The sequence below is a fragment of the Saccopteryx bilineata genome, chromosome 3, assembly GCF_036850765.1.
Source record: "Saccopteryx bilineata isolate mSacBil1 chromosome 3, mSacBil1_pri_phased_curated, whole genome shotgun sequence".
Classification (NCBI taxonomy): Eukaryota; Metazoa; Chordata; class Mammalia; order Chiroptera; family Emballonuridae; genus Saccopteryx; species Saccopteryx bilineata.
Window position 1 is genome coordinate 36,301,041 of NC_089492.1, and position 15,969 is coordinate 36,317,009.

At 34.8% G+C, this 15,969-nt stretch overlaps 1 protein-coding gene across 4 annotated transcripts in view; it reads right to left on the reverse strand.

The window, feature by feature from the left end:
• VPS13B (vacuolar protein sorting 13 homolog B) overlaps positions 1-15,969 on the reverse strand; it is an 890,836-nt gene that overhangs the window by 476,625 nt on the left and 398,242 nt on the right. For all 4 annotated transcript variants that reach the window (XM_066265974.1, XM_066265971.1, XM_066265975.1 and 1 more), the window contains exon 22: positions 10,104-10,231. In XM_066265974.1, the coding sequence (XP_066122071.1) occupies positions 10,104-10,231 (128 nt within the window). The remainder of the gene's footprint in view (positions 1-10,103; positions 10,232-15,969) is intronic.

Here is a 15,969-nt window from a genome sequence, read left to right on the forward strand (position 1 = left end):
GACGTGACCCTATGGTCGCTAGTTTGAGCCCAAAGGTCACTGGCTTGAAGCCCTAGGTTGCTGGCTTGAGCCCAAAATCACTGGCTTGAGCAAGGAGTCACTTGCTCTGCTGCAGCCCTCTGGTCATGGCACATATGAGAGAAAGCAATCAATGAACAACTAAGGAGACTAAGGAGCCACAACAAAGAATTGATGCTTCTCATCTCTGTCTGTCCCTCTTCCTGTTTGTCCCTCTCTCTGACTCTGTCTCTGACAAAAAAAGAAAAAAAGAAAAAAGAAAATTCAGAAGTCTTAAAAATCAGAGCATATTGCTTGCTATGATCATACTTCAAATTATTACCTAAATTGTGACTTCATCTAAAACTTTCATGATTCCCTATTCCCAATGCAGTTACTTAGTTTGCTAGACCTTTAGAGAGTTAAAAGAAAAATAAGCAAGCCCAAATCAAAACTTGAATTCATCTCACCCTGAATTCTTAATTCAAAAGCAAAGTAGATTAAGTCTATTATTCTTAGTTGATTCTTATAATATTCTGTTCCTGGTTAGTAAATGGCCCAGACAGATCTGTATACTTGAATTATGTTTAAAATAAAAAATATGGCCTGTTAATTTTCTATAAAATACTTGGCATACAAAGGTATTAACTGAAAATATAATAAAAGTAATATTTGTTTGCTTGATAAATGCTTAGATATTCTTGCAAATTGCATTAGCAAAGTCAGTATATTTTATAAACGATAAGTAGGAATACAGTAACATCATCTCTTGGGGCTAATATATTCCTTAGTGAGAGTACAACAATATGTAATGGGTCTGGAATTCCTTGATAAAATAAACAATTTGCCAGCCTTATAAATAAGCAAACTTAACTCATCTCTGCTTCAACATTTCTGTGCATGGACAAACTAATGAATTCAGTGAAGAAAAATATAAGTAAAACTTTGCAAAAATAAATACATTGGTCATAGAGTATGAGCTCATTTTTTAGTTCTAGAATTTTATCTTGCAGCTTAGATAATTTAAGTGTATATATGTTAAGGAGTTAATTGATTTAAGATAACAATGTATTTTTCTGAAACAGAAGTGAATATCATATCAAATATATTACATTTAAGTTTTTAAACATTTCACATCAGTCATTGTTGATGTTTAATTGCACAAAGTTAAAATGGCACACTGAGAGCATATACTCCTATATAAATTATGGTTACAAGGTCATATTATGGAGAATCAGTATTCTTCCTATAGGTATTAATGCTATATTAAAAATTATTTTAATAAGATAAGATAAATAATTTAATGTTATCATATACAAGTATATACATATAAATCCTGAGAAACAAATTTAGATTCTGCCAAAATGTCCAAAATATTCTAAAATTCAATAGTATGAGATATATAACAACTCTAAACAATAAACTTTATAAAATAAATTACATGTTGTGGGGATTTCTTTAATGATTAGAACCATTATGCATCCAAACTGCTTGAACTTTTAATGTTACATCTACTATATATACTAAACCTATCACATAAATCCTTTTATACTTTCAAAATAACTGTTAAATTGTATGTCTAAAATTGTGGTTTTAATGTAAAATGTTGAATGATTTATATAAGTGAATAGAAATCTGCAGCAGTAAATTCTGTATTAATGTAAGGATCTGACAATCCAAGGAAAAGAAAATGAAGTAATCTGCCAGTAAGAAGTCCTCAAACTGGGGGTCAGATCATGTTCATGGAAACCATCTGGTTGGGACCCTCTGAGCCACACCAAACACAAATGATCTTTTAAAAAAATATCCTATTCATTAATGCATCACAGCTGCACTGAGTGTTACTTCATTTTTCCATGGCAACATCCTTTCTGTTTCAAGGATCTTATTTCAGTTTTGGTAGCAACGTGTTCTTTCCCCAATATTGAACACATTCATGTGTTAAAGTGAAGGGATTATTACAAATTCTTGAAGTAGAACCACCTCTATTTTGATGCCTATTAGGTCAAGGGCTACATTTCTAAGTATTATATACTGAGGATGAACCAATGAAGTAAAAATTACTAAGTATTCTTATTTTAATAAATAAAATGTCATGAACTTTTTTCTGAAGTTCTAAGTTTATGTGGCACTTGAAAAAATACAGGCCATTGTACCCCCATATGCAAGGTTAGGTAAACTTAGATTTTTCTAATTTGTGTCCTCTATACTGTGATACAATTCAGTTAAAAAGAAGAGACTACAATAGTTTTCATTTACATATTATTATGAGTATTTTATTTAGCCCACTGTTCAGTCTATAGAACACTTTATATATAAATGTTCTAAATGTTACCATATTCTCTGCCCTTTAAAATAATGTTGCTCTATTTCTTATTCCTGATTAACATGATTGTCTGTTTTTAAAACTTAAAACTTCAGTGTTAATTATATTTTGCAAAATTTCTACAGAAAGAAATGTTCTATGTATTTTATTTTTCAGAAAACAGTTTCAAAAAAACAAAAATGAGGAAACATTTCAGGGTGTAATTTCATTAACATTTTCTTTTTTTAAAATTCATGAATTCTTTAATATTTACCATGAACTATTCTGAAATCAGGAACACAGAGACATAGTTCCAGCATTTAAAATACCTGAAACAATAGGGTTTAAAAATACCTATAACCTTACAGGATTTTCACTTGAACACAAACTCTGTAATTTCAGACACAACCTATTTTGTTCAATCTACAGTTTCAGTACATAGTACAGTTCCCAGCATGTACTAGGTTCTAAATAAATATTTAATAAATGAACACCATTATTTTTATTAGCATCAGACACAGATGTAAATAATTGTTTATTGCATATTCATCATCTAATTCCTCAAAGACAATCTTGTTGAGTAATTTAAAAGTCTGACTTAACAACAGATGGGTTCAACTCCAGCCTAGGACCTTTGACAAGCCATTTAATTTGCCCATGACTTCAGATTTCTCATCTCTAAATTAGGTGAAATCAGCATTGACATAGGATGTAACATAACTGCCACTTAAATTTTTGCTAACTAAATAAAATCAATAAACATACTAAATATGTACTACATGCCAGATCCATATAATATGTTAGCTCCCGGGAATTTACGGAAGATGCTCAGTTATTTTGTTTTAAAATGCTGTTGCTTATAGTTGAACTATCAATGTTCATAGAGTTGACCAAAATACTCCATTTGAACTACAACAAATATATAAACTATTGCACAATTCAGTTTTCCAATTTTATAAATTATCAATACACTATAAAAATATATACTTTGGGTATATTATATGTAGTAGAAATCTAAATATACACATTTAGGGCATTAAATTTAAAACCTCAAAAGTGAACCTTGATTGTCTTTTTTTCCGAGAGTGAGTATTATAAATCTCCATACTTTTTCTATAAATACTTGCCAAGAGAAGACATAAAGAGACTCCTAGGTCTATATTCTAGACTTATTCCCTCTAACAAACTACTAGGTAATTGCGGTTACTTCCTCAATACATATAAATAAAAATATGGTCCTTTGTGAAAAATTTTAAGCATTATGTGTAAAATGTTACATTTACAATTAAGGTAATTTACCACTGATCTAGATGTCTACCCTGAAATGTCTATTCCTTTTTAATCCTGCAAATAAGCTAGGAAGTCCAATGGACATGAAGACATCAAGTGTATCAGGCAATATGATTACAACATCACCGGTCATAGTCTATATGTAATTGGAGAAAAAATTCAATCAGCCTACCTTAACTGGCTTATATGATACTTGATGCACTTCAGTACTCTCACCAAAATCATATAAAATGTGGAAAGTAGTTCCCCAAAGGAATCACAGAGCATTATTAGCAAAATAAGGAAACAGAGTGTTTAATACAGAAAATAAAGAGCCCATTACATTATACTGTAAACTCAGAAGACTCCAGAAAGTATAAAACACACCCAGGAAAAGACATAGGACAGCAACATCATCTGCAATGTAAAAGAAGAGACAACTGAGCTTGGCAAACACCAAGGCTATGCTCTCCTTTATTAGCAAATTCCAGGCCAGAGCATTTTATTTTGTCAACTGCATGCCATTGCCAATTAAGTGCTTCTGGATAAAAAGGTAGCTTTTGACATATAAAACACAGGAATTTTGCTAATCAGCAGATAGAAACTGCAAAGAACAATTTAGTTTATATTAATCTATTGTGAAAAGACCCCCAAACCAAATTTATAGTTTAAAAACTTGTTCAAGAATACATATACTACTATAAAATAATCCATTACACTGAAGTGTGAACATTGTTTTTCTACTAAAAACAAAGATTGTTTATGTCTTTTTTTTTTTTCCATTTTTCTGAAGCTGGAAACAGGGAGAGACAGTCAGACTCCCGCATGCGCCCGACCGGGATCCACCCGGCACGCCCACCAGGGGTGACGCTCTGCCCACCAGGGGGCGATGCTCTGCCCATCCTGGGCGTCGCCATGTTGCGACCAGAGCCACTCTAGCGCCTGAGGCAGAGGCCACAGAGCCATGCCCAGCGCCCGGGCCACCTTTGCTCCAATGGAGCCTTGGCTGCGGGAGGGGAAGAGAGAGACAGAGAGGAAAGCGCGGTGGAGGGGTGGAGAAGCAAATGGGCGCTTCTCCTGTGTGCCCTGGCTGGGAATCGAACCCGGGTCCTCCGCACGCTAGGCCGACGCTCTACCGCTGAGCCAACCGGCCAAGGCAGATTGTTTATGTCTTTATACAATTTGTCTTTTATCATAAATCAAAAAGAACATGGGCCTAGTAAATACTAACTTTGGCTTCAAAATCAACTTTCCAGAGACTCTGATACCAAGTATATTTTCTTGGTCAAACTTTCACTAAAAGCATAAACCTTTGATGGCTTTAAGTTATGATGTTGTGTTTTATCTGATGATAACTTCAGGGTTTTCTGTTTTGTGTCATAAAATCTTGCAAAATGGACATAACTCTAAATAACTCAAAATTTAATGGCTTATATTTTAATCATTTAATCAGAACCAAGTTAGATCTTCTAACTTTTCCACAATATACATTAATATCTAGAAATGTCTAAATATATAGCATGTATAACACATGGCTGGGTCTAGAGCAAGGGTAGTCAACCTTTTTATGCCTACCGCTCACTTTTGTATCTCTGTTAGTAGTAAAATTTTCTAACTGCCCACTGGTTCCATAGTAATGGTGATTTATAAAGTAGGTAAGTAACTTTATAAAATTTATAAAGCAGAGTTACAGCAAGTTAAAGCATAAAATAATAATTACTTACCAAGTACTTTATGTCAGATTTTCGCTAAGTTTGGCAGAATAAATTTTTATAAAACAACTTACTATAGTTAAATCTATCTCTTTATTTATACTTTGGTTGTTCCACTACATCCCACCATGAAAACTGGAATGCCCACTAGTGGGCGGTAGGGACCAGGTTCACTACCATTGGTTAAGGCAAGCAAGGTACCTAGATCATATTCAAGATAACCTGTATCAGTTAGTACTCATGTAATTATATGTTAATGTATGCCTAACAAGTGCAGTCAAAGGAGAAACATCAGACGAAACTGTATACTTAAAAATGGTTATGACAAGCCTAACCAGGCTGTAGCGCAGTGGTTAGAGCATCGGACTGGGAGGCGGAGGACCCAGGTTTGAGATTCCGAGGTCGCCAGCTTGAGTGCGGGCTCATCTGGTTTGAGCAAGGCTCACCAGCTTAGACCCAAGGTCGCTGGCTCGAGAAAGGGGTTACTTGGTCCACTGTAGCCCCACGGTCAAAGGCCCATATGAGAAAGCAGTCAGTGAACAACTAAGGTGTCACAACAAAACACTAAAGATTGATGCTTCTCATCTCTCTCCGTTCCTGTCTGACTGTCCCTATCTATCCCTCTCTCTAACTCTCTCTCTGTTTCTGTAAAAACAAAAAAAAAAAAACAGTTATGACAACATGGATGGACCTCGAGAACATTATACTAGTGAAATAAGTAAATCAGAAAAAGGTAAGAACTATATGATTTCACACATAAGTGGGATATAAAATGAGACTCATGGACATAGATAAATTGAAGTGGTTACCAGGGGAAGGGGGGTGGGGAGAAGGCACCAGGGATAGGAAAGTAAAGAGGAACAAATATATAGTGATGGAAAATGATTTGACTTTGCATGATGAGCACACAACACAACCAACAGATCAAATACTATAGAAATATTTATCTGAAACCTATGTACTTTTATTGATCAATGTCACCCCATTAAATTTAATTTTCTAAATAACTGTAACAATGGTTAAGATGTGAAATTTTAAGTATGGATATTTTACCACAATTAAAAATTTTTAGCCCTGGCCGGTTGGCTCAGCGGTAGAGCGTCGGCCTGGCGTGCGGGGGACCCGGGTTCGATTCCCGGCCAGGGCACATAGGAGAAGCGCCCATTTGCTTCTCCACCCCCACCCCCTACTTCCTCTCTGTCTCTCTCTTCCCCTCCCTCAGCCGAGGTTCCATTGGAGCAAAGATGGCCTGGGCGCTGGGGATGGCTCCTTGGCCTCTGCCCCAGGCGCTGGAGTGGCTCTGGTCGCGGCAGAACATCGCCCCCTGGTGGGCGTGCCGGGTGGATCCCAGTCGGGCACATGCGGGAGTCTGTCTGACTGTCTCTCCCCGTTTCCAGCTTCAGGAAAAAAAAAAAATTTTAATAGGCCCTGGACTGTTGGCTTAAAGGATAGGGCATTAGGCTGGTGTATGGATGTCCTGGCTTCAATTTTCGGTTAGGGCACACAATAGAAGAGACCAACTGCTTCTCTCCCTCTTCTTCTACACCTCCCCCTCACACAGCAGTGGCTCCATTGGTTCGAGTATCAGCCTGGGCACTGAGGATAGCTCAGTTGACCCCAGCACAGTCAGCTTCAGGTGCTAAAAATAGCTCGGTTGATTCTAGCATCAGCCCCAAATGGGGGGGGAGGGCAGGTGTGCCAGATGGACCTGGTCAGGATACATGTGGGAGTCTGTCTCACTATCTCCCTTCCTCTCACTTAAAAAACTCTTTTTTTAACAAAAAGAAGAAAAACTGAGGAAAATCAGTATTTCTACTTATAACTAATCCATAATGACAGGAGCGATTAACTTCACTGTTGATGATAAGTTAATGAAGGTACATCATATAGAATAAGCAAAATAAGTAAAAGAATCCCAGAAGATTGTTAGAATTACAAATAACCAAAAATTATTTAATCTAACCATTTCATATTGCAGATAAGCAAAGTAAAGCCAGTAGTTAAAATCCAAATTTGCAACTGCTGACCACTGGCTCCTAGAAATTCTATACACCTTGTGTTTCAATTAACTCTCCAACCTTTTCAACTGCATTCTGATCACTCCTTTACACGTAGTTTCCTTCAAAGACACTTTCTACTGACTACTTTAGAATTGGTATTCCATGGGCCCATTGCTCTTTAATCTTACATACTTTTTTGAACAACTGATTCTCCTGACTTTAACCATCTATCGATATATATGATGCTCAAAATTATATCTCTACTGTGAATCTCTTCCGTAACCTCTTACGTAGGAATATCCTACTGTCTAATAGCCGGATAGCTTACAGGCATTTCAAATACATGTGTAAATTCAATCTGCATATTTGCCCTTAACATGACTGAAAAGTTGCCTCTTTAGCATCATTATTTACTGAAACACCAAAACCAGAACCTGGAACACCACTCAGCTGCCTTTCTCTCATTCCCAAATCTATTAGTAACCAGGTTCTGCTTATTTTACCTTAAGCTTCTTAGGGTTCACTGTCCAACTTGGCCTACTGTCTAGTGTTTTGAAATCATAATTTAACATACTTGGTCCATTTTTGGTTGTTTAAGATAGCAAAATAAATCAGGTCCCTACGACTTCACCCTAGGCAGAAGAGGATGCTCTCCATTATATCCTATACTGCGGAATATCTGTGTGCCTACTGTGAACTTACAAATAACCACAGAGATTTCTTGTATCACTTGAAATCTTAAACTGAAAGATTCTCCTATAGCTGTCAAATAAACTTGTAACTTTATAACATCTTTTTTATCCCATTTCACAACTACTCAAAATGATACCAATAAAGGATAGTGACACTAAGTTAGTCTTTATTATTATTATTTTGGGGGTGGAATGTTTACAAGTGAATGAGGTACTTTTTTTTTTTTTCATTTTTCCGAAGCTGGAAACGGGGAGGCAGTCAGACAGACTCCCGCATGCGCCCGACCGGGATCCACCCAGCACACCCACCATGGGGCGATGCTCTGCCCCTCTGGGGCGTCGCTCTGTTGCATCCAGAGCCATTCTAGCGCCTGAGGCAGAGGCCAAGGAGCCATCCCCAGTGCCCGGTCCAACTTTGTTCCAATGGAGCCTCGGTTGCAGGAGGGGAAGAGAGAGACAGAGAGGAAGGAGAGGGGGAGGGGTGGAGAAGCAGATGGGCGCCTCTCCTGTGTGCCCTGGCTGGGAATCGAACCCGGGACTCCTGCGTGCCAGGCCGACGCTCTACCGCTGAGCCAACCAGTCAGGGCCGAAATGAGGTACTTTTAATAAAACTACTTATATCATTATGAAATAACTTTTAGAACCAAAGTAAACTTCAAACAGCTAAATATTCTTCATAAACATTATATTCTAAATAACGTACTATGTAGTTCTTCTACAAATCAGTAAATATAAATACTTACTAATATGGGACAGTATCTAAATCCACCATGAACCAGGCAGTTCAAGCCCTAGACATCTTTTCAGTAAATGATGTTTACTCTGACATTCCCATTTCTCCTTAGAACTGTAAGAGTTGTCTAAGGGATCCCTTTAAGAGGGTTCCCCACAAGATGCTTCCCATAGAATGGCTTTGATTTTTTCCTGCTAAACCATAAAAACCTCTGTTTCTTTCATCTACTCACCATCTAACTTGATATATTATATTATTTAAATGCTGAATATGAGAACGGATAAAAGAATAATAAAAGCATTCCATAATATATTGCTAGCTAACTAGCTATTCTTAAAAATAAACAATTTATACTAAGTACATATAAAATTTTTTAAATGCCTTTAATATCAATCCTCATATCTTACTCAAAGAGAAATAAATTCAATACAAAAACTTAAATTGTGTAACTGTTGACTTAATTTTATACTGAATTCCTATGAGATTTAATAAGCATTTAATTTTGCATTTTCATCAGGTAAAATATGATCTAAAAAGAGGCTAATTAAATAAGATTAAATTATGTGTACTTAGCCCTGGCCAGCTGGCTCAATGGTACAGCATCAGCTGGGCAAATGGATGTCCTGGTTTCAATTCCCAGTCAGTGCACACAGGAGAAGTGACCATCTGCTTCTCAACTCCCTCTCCATACTGTAGCCATGGCTAGATTAGTTTGAGCACATTGGCCCCAGGTGCTGAGGATGGCTCCATGAAGCCACCACCTCAGGTGCTAAAAGTAGCTCAGTTGTAAGCATAGCCCCAGATGGGCACAGCATCAACTCCAGATGGGGGTTGCTAAGTGGATCCTGGTTGGGGCTCATGCAGGAGTATGTCTATCTATTTGCTGTCCTCTCACTTGGAAGAGACAAATAAATTATGGGTACTTAAAAGTAAAAAAAAATGAGAAGACAATTTAATAACAATCAAGTAAATCTTACAATTATCATTTTCATATTTAATTTGTGATTAGGTAGGGAAATATTTAGATAACCCTTTTATTTTAATTACAACTAAGTTTTTATCTCAAAACAGAGATAAGAATGTGATCTGTACACTGAGCATTTAAAAATCTTTCAAATAATGCTTAAAAGAATTAAAAAGTATAATGACTTATTTTTTAATTCAAGGAACATCTCAAAATTTGTATCTTCTAATAGCTTTCTCAAAAAGAGCATGTAATATGTGCCTTATATAATTTTGTTAATAATATGAAAAGGACACCAATATTTTTCATCTAAATTATAAAAATAAGATTGTTTACCTAAGTGTTAGCAGTGAGAAAATTTTTACTAATATTAAAGGTTTTGAGAAAAACAATCAAAGAAGTTAAAACCATATTTCTAAGTTTTATTTTACCTGTAGTGTGAGACTCTTTACAGCATTCCATACTGCTCCAATAAATTCTTTCATTCTGTCTTCAGGACTTCTACAGCCTTCAGTTAGACTCAGCATGGCTTTTACAGGAACTGACAATGGTCTGGATTCTAAGTATAAGAATAGCTGGTTATTAAACAGTAATGTATCTGATAGTTTTACAAAATATATAGAAAATATTTTCAAGGTTATTTCTTTCTTGCTTAAAATGAATACTATATGAGATTATAAAGTATATTAGATCACTTTATCTTACAGAATTACTGATACTTGCAACTAATATTCAAAAATAAGCAAAATGAGCCTGACCAGGAGGTGGTACAGAAGATAGAGAGCCGGTCTGGGATGCTGAGGACCCAAGTTAAAAACGCCATGATTGCCAGCTTGAACACAGGCTCATCTGGCTTGAGTACAGGCTCACCAGCTTGAGTACAGGGCACGAGCTTGAGAGTGGGACCACAGACATAGACATGACCCTATCATCACTGGTTTAAACACAAAGGTCACTGGCTGGAAGCCCAAAGTTGCTGGTTTGGCCCCATGGTCGTGGGCTTGAGCAAGGGGTCACTGGCTCGGCCAGAGCCCCCCGGTCAAGGCACATGTAAGAAAGTAATCAATGAGTAGCTAAGGTGCTAAACTATGACTTGATGCTTCTCATCTCTCTCCCTTCCTGTCTGTATGTTACTGTCTATTCCCCCTCTTTCTCTCTCTCTCTTTAAAAACAAAAACAAAAAACAACTAATCTATTAAATGTCAGGGGGATGCTGGTTACTCTTGACAGGGACTGACGACTGGTAGGTGGGTTTGTGGAGTAATGGCAATTTGTTTTATTTATTGAATGCATAGATGCATCCACTTCTCAGGATAAAGTACATCAATAAATTTTTTTTTTATTTTACTTGAATAACGGAAATTCAACTACATAGTATCTGATTCATCCAAAATAAATAGGAAATGGGTCTTCTCACATGTGTATTTTCCTGATAACAAAATCTTACCTATCGAATTTCTTAATTCTAAGAACTGAGTTTGATGGTAACAAAAAGAAGTACATGATTATATAAAAGCCATATTTATATATTAAGAAAATGAAATATGATATTCCATTCTCTACGCTATTAAAAATTTTGTTCATCTAAAATAAATTAGAGATTTCGACAATTTTTATGAGGTAAAATTTGAAAAATTACATTGCACAATTTAATAATTTATAATGTCACCAGCAGATTCATATATACTTATACATTTTTTATGTTAATACAACACACAATTTATATATAATATTTAAGTAGCATAAAATAAATCCATCATATCATGCTTTTCAAGACTTTTACTAAATAAGTTTGATTATCCTGGAATGTTCTCCAAAGTAAGTTATACCACATCACCACGATGAGAATGACAGTTGCTATATCGACTCAAACTTTCCCTCCCATCCCTACTTGGTATATACATATATTTGCATTTATACTAAAAGTTTATAATACCTTAAAAGCAAAAAGCATAGGTCTTTTTTTTTCATAATTATAATCCCATAGTCTACCACATTATGCATATCATAACTTCAAAAAATGTTTAAAAAACATTTTTTTAAATATTTAAACACTTCGGGAGAGATCCATGGGAGGAAAGAATTCTAGGCAGACAGGACAATGATGCAAAAGTCCTAAGTAGGTGGGCACTAGGACTTTCAAGAAACAGTAAAGAAGATGAAAGGGTGGGTGAAGCAGAGTTGACAAGAGAAATAGGAGACGAGGTCAGAGCTATCAATATGGACTAAAGCATGCAGACCTTACATAGGCCTGGTAAGTATGCTGGGTTTTACATTGAGGGAGCGTGAATATGACAGTGAATTCGAAATACGTTATGAAATTAATAAGCATATTCTGAAAGAATTTCTCTGGCTACTATATACAGAAAACAGACTATATGGAGACAACCTGTGAGAGATGGTAGCAGCACTAGAAGTAGTATAAAGTAAAATTCAGTATCTATTTCAGCAATATAGCAAAGAGGATTTACTAATGAACAAAATGTATATAGTAAGAGAGGGGAAAAAAGCAAAACGACTTCAAGGTTGTAGGTCTAAGTAACTGAAAGAATGGAACTGTGGAAGGATAAGAATCGAGATAAAAAGAAACTTAGTCCAGTTGAGATTTCCATTAGACATACAGATGAAGATTTCAAGGTGGCAAATAGATTTTAAAAAACTGTAAGAAATGAAAAAAAGATGAATAAGTAATTCAAAGAAAAATATAAACTGGCCTGTAAACTTATTAAAGGATGCTTGATCTTGCTAAAAAAATAAAAATTAAGGCAAAAATTAAGTATCTTTTTGAACTGTCACGTTAGCAAACATTGCAAAGAGTGAATTGGTATGTTTATATAATTTGTCATTGTTAAAGCTTCTTATGAGAAGTTTTTATATACAGGAAATATAAATAAGTAAGCTTTATAAAGTGAAATTGCAACAGACGGTCGATCTGTATCGATTAGAATTAAAACATGCATTTTTTTTACAAAATAATCGATTTTTAATAATCTATGCTACAAAAATACCAAAATATGTATGATTGCATACATAAACACAATTTATAAAGGAAGTTCAGTATCAGCAGCAATATTTGAAAAGGCAAAAAAAAAAAAGGTGAAGTAGGGATAAGAGAGAAAATGCTAAGCAACTTATTTTTCGATCATAAAAGAAATAGTTCAATTAACTTTGATACCTGCAATAAAGATTATCATTCAATCATTTAAAGATGAGGACTAATCAAAGGTATGACAGAAAGCATATTTTGAGATCTTGTGAAATGAAAAACTGTATATGTAACATAATCCAAATATGCTTTTAAAACAGAATGAGTATGGATTTGAGTGTGTATTGTCTACCCCATACATAGAAAATGTTATAAAAAGAGTAAAAAATAAACTTCTTATCATGATTACCTCTGAGGAGAGTAAATTGGAATTCATGATGGGTAAGGATGAGGGTATATTTAACTCTTTAGTCCTAATATCTCAGATTTAAATGTTTTACATATATCAATTACCTATTTTAATTTTTTAAATAAAATACAAATAATTTATTTTCTACACACTTGGACTTGCTTTTGTTTTGTACATTAGTAGTTATGAGAAGAAAATGGTTATCTAAACTTATTGTAGACTGGCCTGTGGTGGCACAGTGGATAAAACGTCAACCTGGAATGCCAAGGTCGCCGGTTCGAAACCCTGGGCTTGCTCAGTCAAGGCACATATAGGGGTTGATGCTCCCTGCTCCTCCCCCTTCTCACTCTCTCCTCTCTAAAATGAATAAATCAAATCCTTTAAAAAATTTAAACTTATTGTAGAATTCTGCTAATTAAAATAATGACTTAAACATAGATCAGCCACACAAAAACTAGCACATGGATATTTATAGCAGCTTTATTAATAATTGCCTAAACTTGGAAGCTACCAACATGTTCTTCAGTAGGTGAATTGTTAAACTGTTTTACATTCAGAAAATGGAATATTGTTTATCACTTAAAAGAAGTGAGCTATTAAGCCATGAAAACAACTGGAGGATATTTAAATGCATATTACTAAATGAATGAAGCCAGTGTAAAAAGGCTACATAGTGTACAATTCCAAATATATAGCATGTGAAATAAAGCAAAATTGGGACAGTAGAAAGATACACTGTTGTCAGCAATTAGAAAGCACAGAGGATTATTAGGTCCGTGAAACTACTGTGTACCATACTACAATGGTGGATATCTGTCATTATAAATCTGTCCAAACTCAGAGAATGTACACCACTAGTGAACCCTAATGTAAGCTGTTGACTCTGGGTGATTATGATGTTTTAATGCAAGTTCATCAATTATAATAAAGTATTACTTTGGTAGAGATGTTGATAACTGGAGAGGCTGTGCATGTATGAAGGCAGGAGACATATGTGAAATCTCTGTACCTTGCCCTTTATTTTACTATAAATCAAAAACTGCTCTAAAAAATAAATACTATAAAAAATGTGTAAAATGTAGACCAAATTTTAACACTTTTTGAAATAAATGCCAAAGGTTTATATAAAAGTTGCTTGTGATAAAATTTTCAAAATCAACTGTTGCAGAATACAGTGTTATATAAACACTATTATTACAATTTAAAATAAATCCATCGAATCAATGCTACCATGGCCAGGCAGCTTGGCACCATCACATTACCGTGAAGCAGTACTGCAGCTACACTAGGAACCAAAGAGCTCCATGTATATCATAACTGCTGTCTGGTCTAATTTGATAATCTAATAAAAATAATTAAAAGAGGCCCTGAAATCTATATGTGACCTCAAAGTGCTTCCCAAAAAACATAATGACAAACACAATGTGTTAAAAATTCTCATTAAAGAGAATTACCTATCAGATGTGTAAAAGTACACTATTTGGGGCATACCAATTTTTAATCTGTCATGTTTTCAAAGCACAATTTTTTTGGTAGTTGTTTGTATTTTACATATAGCATATTTATACTTTACAAAACTTCAAACCTTTATCCACATTTTATTTAACCCAAACCTCTGTAATACCTACTACAAGCCAGGTACTACTGTAAATGCTTTCTATTTATTAGCCGGTTTGAACTTCATACTACACCATGATCAATGTACTATTATTTAGACCCTTGTTCTTAAGATTTTCAGATAAGGAAACTGATCATGGAGAAGGTAAGTAATATCCTAAATCATCCAGCTGATAAGTGACAAAACAGGGAAGAGAATCCAGGCAGTCTGATTCCCAAGTCTATGCTTTTAACTACAATGCGATAGTCTCTCTTATTATTAAAACCTGGTGCAACTACTTCTACCCAATATGTAATAAATGCATCATGTTTCGACTAAGAATTATGGTATCACAAATAATTCAGAAAACATAAGATTTGTTTACTTTTATTAGAGCTAAATCAAATTTACATGAACATGGGAATCTAATATCTATTACATTTCTTGGTTTCAATAATAAACAAGGAAATTTTGAGCCACAAACCATATTGGTTAAAATAGTATCAATAATTATATCTTGGGCATGTACCATCCAACTTGGCACAATAGCAACCCTTCATTTCCGAATAAAGTACTGGACATGGAGTCAGCCTGACTTAAGAGTCTCATCCAGGCCGTCTGCCATAGCACATGGAGAGAGCAATTTAATGTAAGTGTGAGGATTTAATAATATTTACATCTAACATCAAGAATACTATTCATTTCAAAAGTCAGAGTGTATATAAAAATAATTCATAAAAGTACTAAAATATAAGGAATTTAAAAAATGACTGTAATAGATAGAAAAGAACTTGAAGTTTATACCAGATCTGAAACAATTATCCTCCTTTTCTAGCACAATCAATCTAATGTTTTAGTTGTACCTTATATGCGATTTCCTCTGAAATAGATTTCCCCAAATTAGATTTGGTCCTTCTCCTATAATCTCACAGAATTTGACATAATTCTGTATAACATTTCATTTTTCATGGTATAATTTTAAACATTTGAATATTTGTCTTTCCAAAAGTAGCAGCAAAGCATAGTTACATAGTATAGCAATAAATGGCAATGGAAAACCATAACGAACAGTGACTTCTAATAGAAGAGAAAAACAAAAAAATTCCTACAGCAACTTTTCCTTTAACCATAGGACATCTATCAATTTATATGTTTATGTACTTTATTCAATATAGTGCCAATACTAGGACAGTACTCATTTCACTGAAAGAACAATCCATATATTCTTTATCTATGTATACCATGTAGCACCTTCAAATAATACAGTGTCTTACTCAGAAAATATTAAATGAATCAATCACTTGA